Source organism: Serinus canaria, unplaced genomic scaffold, assembly GCF_022539315.1.
Source record: "Serinus canaria isolate serCan28SL12 unplaced genomic scaffold, serCan2020 HiC_scaffold_468, whole genome shotgun sequence".
NCBI lineage: Eukaryota > Metazoa > Chordata > Aves > Passeriformes > Fringillidae > Serinus > Serinus canaria.
Genome location: NW_026108582.1, coordinates 1 through 7,181, shown reverse-complemented (window position 1 = coordinate 7,181; position 7,181 = coordinate 1). Strand labels below are relative to the sequence as shown.

The 7,181-nt window shown below is 61.6% G+C and overlaps 1 protein-coding gene across 1 annotated transcript; it reads right to left on the bottom strand.

Moving 5' to 3' along the window:
- Nucleotides 1–13: 13 nt before the first annotated feature.
- Nucleotides 14–6,915, bottom strand: LOC127061285 (voltage-dependent P/Q-type calcium channel subunit alpha-1A-like; the record flags this gene model as incomplete). The annotated part of the gene is made up of 9 exons (XM_050987916.1): nt 14–38; nt 957–1,158; nt 2,231–2,286; nt 2,427–2,511; nt 2,598–2,758; nt 3,865–3,964; nt 6,001–6,107; nt 6,183–6,242; nt 6,786–6,915. Coding segments are annotated over 9 exons (926 nt in total), but the record flags the coding sequence as incomplete, so codon positions are not given.
- Nucleotides 6,916–7,181: the final 266 nt, after the last annotated feature.

Below are 7,181 nucleotides of genomic sequence, written 5' to 3'. Positions count from 1 at the left end.
TCAGAGGTGGCACTGATGGCAAAGTCGATGCAGGCCCTCTGAAAGGGGGGGGGACATGGGGGGGGGGTCACCAGCCCTGGGGGGACATGGGGGTCACCAACCCAGGGGGGGTCACCAACCCATGGGGGACATGGGGAGGTCACCAACCCTGGGGGGACATGGGGGTCACCAACCCCCGGGGGGGTTCACCAAACGGGGGGAGGACATGGTGGGGTCACCCAGGTGGGGGTGTCACCCACCCCAGAATGGACCCAACCCAGCGGGGACACGGGGGTGTCACCCAGGTGGGGGTATCACTGACCCCAGTGGGGACATGGGGGGGTCACCAACCCCGGGGGGACATGGGAGTCACCAACCCATGGGCAGTCACCAACCCTGGGGGGACATGGGGGTCATCGACCCGGGGGGGACATGGGGGTCACCGACCCATGGCAGGGGGACATGGGGGGTTCACCAACCCATGGTGAGGGACATGGGGGTTACCAACCCAGGGGGGGTCACCAACCCATGGGGGACATGGGGGTCACCAACCCATGGGGGGGGACATGGGGGTCACCAACCCCGGGGGGACATGGGGGTCACCAATGCCGGGGGGATCACCAACCCAGCAGGGACACAGGGGTGTCACCCACGTGGGGGTACCACTGGCCCCAGTGGGGACATGGAGGGGTCACCAACCCCGGGGGGGTCACCAACCCCGGGGGGACATGGGGGGGGTCACCAACACCGGGGGAACATGGGGGTCACCAACCCTGGGGGGACATGGGGGTGTCACCCAGGTGGGGGTATCACTGACCCCAGTGGGGACATGGGGGGGTCATCCAGGTGGGGGTATCACCCACCCCAGAATGGACACGGGGGTGTCACCTACCCAGATGGTGACCCAGAGGTGTCACCACCCTGATGGTGACCCAGCAGTGTGGCCCCCACCCCCACCATGGCCCCCCAGCCCCCACCTCGTTCTTCTCCAGGCTGTACTCCTCCATCATCTTGTCGCCCTGCTCCTGGAAGGTGATGATGATGAGGGCCACGAAGATGTTGACGAAGAAGAAGGGGAACACCACGAAGTAGACCACGTAGAAGATGGACATCTCCATGCGGTACCCGGGGCTCGGGCCCTGGTTCTCGTAGGTGGCATCCACCGAGTGCTTCAGCACCCTGGGGAGGGGGCACACGGTGGGCTGGGGGGCAGCTGGCACCCTCGGAGCCCTGGGGGGCACTGGGTGACAGCAGGGGACACTGGGGGGGCACTGGGATTAGAGCAGGGGGCAGTGGGTGACAGCAGGGGACACTGGGGTGGCACTGGGGTTACAGCAGGGGACACTGGGGTGGTACTGTGGTGGCACTGGGGTGACAGCAGGGGACACTGGGGTGACAGCAGGGGACACTGGATGACAGTAGGGGACACTGGGGTGGCACTGGGATTAGAGCAGGGGACACTAGGGTGGCACTGAATGACAGCAGGGGACACTGGGATTAGAGCAGGGGGCACTGGGGTGGCAACTGGGGTGTACAGCAGGGGACACACTGGGGTGTACTGTGGTGGCACTGGGGTGACAGCAGGGGACACTGGGGTGACAGCAGGGGACACTGGATGACAGTAGGGGACACTGGGGTGGCACTGGGATTAGAGCAGGGGACACTAGGGTGGCACTGAATGACAGCAGGGGACACTGGGATTAGAGCAGGGGGCACTGGGTGACAGCAGGGGACACTGGGGTGACAGCAGGGGACACTGGGGTGGCACTGGAATTAAAGCAGGGGACACTGGGGTGACAGCAGGGGACATTGGGGTGGCACTGGGGTGGCACTTGGTACACAGGTGGCACTGAGGTAACAGCAGGGGACACTGAGGTGACACTGGGGTGACAGCAGGGGACACTGGGGTGGCACTGGAATTAAAGCAGGGGACACTGGGGTGGCACCGGGGTGGCACTGGACTTATAGCAGGTGACACTGGGGGTGTATTTGCACCTGGGGGGGGGTCCCGCTGCCCCCCCAAACTTTCCCAAAACCCCCCAAAACCCCCCAAACCCCCCAAGACCCCTCCCCACGCTCACTGCGGCCACCCCTCTCCAGTGGAGACGGTGAAGAGTGTCAGCAGCACCCAGAGCACCTGGGGGTCCCACTGCCCCCCTGAACACCCTGAGACCCCCAAAACCCCCCAAAAACCCCCCAAAACCCCCCTGAGACCCCCCTGAGACCCCCTGAGCCCCCTCCCCATGCTCACTGCGGCCAGCCCTCGCCGGTGGAGACGGTGAAGAGCGTCAGCAGCGCCCAGAGCACCTGGGGGTCCTGCTGACCCCCTGAACCCCCTGAGACCCCCCAAAACCCCCTCAAACCCCCCCTGAGACCCCTCCCCACGCTCACTGAGGCCACCCCTCGCCGGTGGAGACGGTGAAGAGCGTCAGCAGCGCCCAGAGCACGTTGTCGTAGTGGAACTCGTACTTCTTCCACTCGCGCTTCTGCGCCTTCACCTCGTTGTCCTTCTCGTAGACCAGGTACTCCCCCCTGGCCGGGAGGGAGGGGAGGGACAGGAGGGGAGGGTGGGCGAGGGCCGGGCAGGGGCTGGGCGGCCCCGCCCGGCCGGGCCGTACCTGCAGTCCTTCTCGAACTCCTTGGACTCGTCGGTGCAGTAGAAGAACTTGCCCTTGAAGAGCTGCACGGCCACCACGGCGAAGATGAACATGAAGAGCATGTAGACGATGAGGATGTTGAGCACGTTCTTGAGGGAGTTCACCACGCAGTCGAACACGGCCTGGGCGCGCGGCGGGGACGGCGGAGGGCGTTGGATCGGGTTGGGTTGATATTGTATTGTATTGATATTGTATTGGATTGATGTTGGATTGGGTTGGGTTGGGTTGGGTTGGGTTGGGTTGGATTGGGTTGGGTTGGGTTGGGTTGGGTTGGATTGGATTGGATTGGGGTGGTGGATTGGATTGGATTGGATTGGAGTTGGATGGTGGAATGGATTGGAGTAGGATTGGGATTGGGTGGGGTTGGGGTGGATTGGGTTGGAATAATGGGTTGGGTGATTGGGTTGGATTGGATTGGATGGGTTGGGTTGGATTGGATTGGATTGGATTGGATTGGATTGGATTGGGTTGGGTTGGATTGGATTGGATTGGGTTGGATTGGGTTGGATTGGGTTGGGTTGGGTTGGGTTGGGTTGGGTTGGGTTGGATTGGGTTGGGTTGGATTGGATTGGATTGGATTGGATTGGATTGGAATGGATTGGAATGATTGGATTGGGGTTGGGTTGGGTGAGGGATTGGGTTGGATGGATTGGATTGGATTGGATTGGGTTGGGTGGGTTGGGTTGGATTGGGTGGTGGGTGGGTTGGGTTGGTGGTTGGGTTGGGTTGGGTTGGGTTGGATTGGGTTGGTTGGATTGGATGGATTGGGATTGGATTGGATTGGGTTGGATTGGGTTGGGTTGGTTGGGTTGGATTGGAATGGATTGGGTTGGGTTGGGTTGGATTGGGTTGGAGTGATATTGGATTGGATTGGATTGATATTGGTTTGGTATTGTATTGTATTGATATTGGATTGGATTGGTATTGGATTGGATTGATATTGTATCGTATTGCAATTATATTATATTATATTATATTATATTATATTTATTATTATATATTATATTATATTATATTATATTATATTATATTATATAATTACATTACATTATATTACGTTACATTTTATTACATTACGTTACGTTATTTATAGCGTATCTATTCTCTACAGCCTATATATTCCATATTATTTTACACATTCGACACCATATTATCTCCATAGTACACAGCCCCCACCAGGACCCCCTCCCCAAATCCCCCCCCCCCCCCCACCCCAAATTTCACCCACCTTGAGCTTGGGCAGCCTCTTGATGGTCTTGAGGGGCCGCAGCACGCGCAGCACGCGCAGCGACTTGATGGTGTTGATGTCCTTGCCCTTGCTGCTGCCTCTGGGGAGGGGGCAAACGGGGCGGGGGGGGGGCGTCACACCCTCGCTGGGACCCCCCCCCCAAAAAACCCCAGCAGGACCACGGCTGGTCCCACCCCCTCCCCCCCTTTCCCTCCCCACCCCCCCCATCTCTGCCTGAGGAGGGGTTTTGGTTTGGGGGGGAGGGGGTGGGAATTTGGGGAGGGGGGAGCGAGGCACGAGCACGAGGAAGAGGACGAGGACGGAAGGACAGAAGGACGGAAGGACGGAAGGACGGAAGGACGGACGGAGACGAAGGCTGAAGGATTTACCGTGAGCTGCTCCTGCGGCGGAGGAGGCGGAGGAAGCGGAGAGACAAGGCACGGTCAGACAGAGATACTCGGGGGATACTCAGACTTTACTCAGGGGATACTCAGACTTTACTCAGGGGGTGCTCAGACTTTACTCAGGGGATACTCAGACTTTACTCGGGGGTGCTCAGACTTTACTCAGGGTGTGCTCAGACTTTACTCAGGGGTGCTCAGACTTTACTCGGGGGATTCCCACCAGATTCTCCCCCTTTACTCAGGGGATGCTCAGACTTTACTCAGGGGATGCTCAGACTTTATTCGGGGGATGCTCAGACTTTACTCGGGGGATACTCAGACGTTACTCAGGGGATACTCAGATTTTACTCGGGGGGTGCTCACACTTTACTCAGAGGATTCTCCCCCTTTACTCGGGGCACTCTCACCTTTTACTCGAGAAATTCTCACCCTTGGGGGATTCTCACCGTATTCTCACCCTTTACTCAGGAGATTCTCCCCCTTTACTCAGGTCATTCTCCCTGGATTCTCACCCTTTCCTCGTTGCATTCTCCTCCGTTACTCAGGGGACTCTCACTTTTTACTCGGAACATCCTCCCCCTTTACTCAGGACCTTCTCACCGGATTCTCCCCCGTTACTCAGGGGATTCTCACCCTTTACTTGGGGCATTCTCCCCCTTTACTCAGAGAATCTCACCAGATTCTCCCCTGTTACTCAGGGGATTCTCATTGGATTCTCCCCCTTTACTCATTGGATTCTCCCCCTTTACTCAGAGGATTCTCCCCCTTTACTCAGAGGATTCTCCCCCTTTACTCGGGGCACTCTCACAACCCTTTACACAGGGACAGGACGGACACACGGACGCGGTGACAAACGTCAAAGCGACAACAGAGAGCGCTGGGGGTCCCGGGGGCAGTGCCACCCCCTCCATGTCCCCTCCCTGGGCAGTGCCACCCCCTCTGTGCCCCCCCTAGGGGCAGTGCCACCCCCTCCGTGTCCCCCACCGGGCAGTGCCACTCCCTCCGTGTGTGTCCCCTCCCAGGGCAGTGCCACCCCCTCCATGTCCCCCACCCGGGCAGTGCCACCCCCTCGATGTGGGCCCCCTCCTGGGCAGTGCCACCCCTGCCCTCCGTTGCCCCCCCGGGGCAGTGCCACCCCCCTCCGTTGCCCCCCCCAGGGGCAGTGCCAACCACATCCGTGTCCCTACCTGGGCCAGTGCCACCCCTCCGTGCCCTCCAGGTCGGTGCGCACCCCCCTCCATGCCCACCACCAGGTCGGTGCACCCCCTCGGTGTGTCCCCTCCCAGGGGCAGTACCACCCCCTCCGTGCCCCCCCGGTCGGGTGCCACCCCCTCTGTGCCCCCCCGGTCGGTGCCACCCCCTCCATGTCCCCTCCCTGGGCAGTGCCACCCCCTCCGTGACCCCCACCCGGGCAGTGCCACCCCCTCCGTGGCCCTCCCCCCGGTCGGTGCCACCCCCTCCATGTCCCTCCCTGGGCAGTGCCCCCCCTCTCGTGCCCCCCCGGGGGCAGTGCCACCCCCTCCATGTCCCCTCCCTGGGCAGTGCCACCCCCCTCTGTGCCCCCCCAGGGACAGTGCCACCCCCTCCATGCCCCCCCCCGGTCGGTGCCGCCCCCTCCGTGTCCCCCCCCCGGTCGGTTGCCACTCCCTCCGTGTCCCCCCCGTCAGTGCCACCCCCTCCGTGTCCCCCCCCGGTCGGTGCCACCCCCTCCGTGTCCCCCCCTGTCACTCACGTGAAGGCGAAGGCCACCAGGGCTCCGCTGACCACGATGAAATCCAGAATGTTCCACAGGTCCCGGAAGTAGGAGCCTTGGTGCAGCACCAGCCCCAGGTCCACCATCTGGGGAGGGGGAGGGGTCAGGGGGGCTTCGGGAGACCCCTCCCCACCCCCGCAGACCCCGCCCCCCACGCTCACCTTGATCACCATCTCGAAGGTGAAGACCCCCGTGAAGACGTAATCGAAGTAACGCAGCACCTGGGGGGGGGAGGGGGCAAGGTGGGACCCCCCCCCCCACTCTCAGACCCCCCCCCCAGAGACCCCCAGGAGCCCCCAGAAAGCGGGGCAGAAAGTGGGGAGGGGTCTCAGGCAGAAATTGGGGGGAGGGGGTCTGATGCAGAAAGCGGGGGAGGGCAGAAATTGGGGTGGTCTCAGTCAGGAATTGGGGAGGGGTCTCAGTCAGTAATTTGGGCAGGGGTCTCAGAATGTTGTTGCAGGGTCATACAGAATTAGGGGAGGGGTCTCACATTGTTGCGGGGGGTCAGTAATTAGGGGAGGGGATCTCAGTCAGAATTAGGGGAGGGGTCTCGGTGGGTAATTAGGAGGGGGTCTCGGTGGGTAATTAGGGGAGGGGTCTCGGTGGGTAATTAGGGGAGGGGGTCTCTCTCACGTTGTTGCGGGGGTCACACACAATTAGGGGAGGGGTCTCACGTTGTTGTGGGGAGGTCAGTAATTAGGAGGGGGTCTCAGTCAGAATTAGGGGAGGGGTCTCGGTGGGTAATTAGGGGAGGGGTCTCTCACGTTGTTGCGGGGGGCGTTGGGCTGCACGGGGTCCTCGGCCGCCAGCGCGATGCTGCTCATGGCGATCACCATCAGGATGCACATCTCGAAATAGCGCAGGTTCACGATGTAATGGCACAGCCGCCGGAACCTGCCCGCGGGGAGGGGGGCGAGGGCTGAGACCCCTCCCCAGGGACCCCCCCGGGACCCCCCTGGGACCCCCCAAAACGTCCTGACCTCCCAAAACCCCGGGACCCCCCCCAGAGCTCCGGGACCCCCTCAGAACCCCCTTCCTTGTAGTGGCACAGCCACCGGAACCTGCCTGGGGAGGGGGCTCAGTGAGGGGTGAGACCCCTCCCCAGGGACCCCCCCCGGGACCCCCGAGACCACCCAGGGACACCCCCAAAACTCCGGACC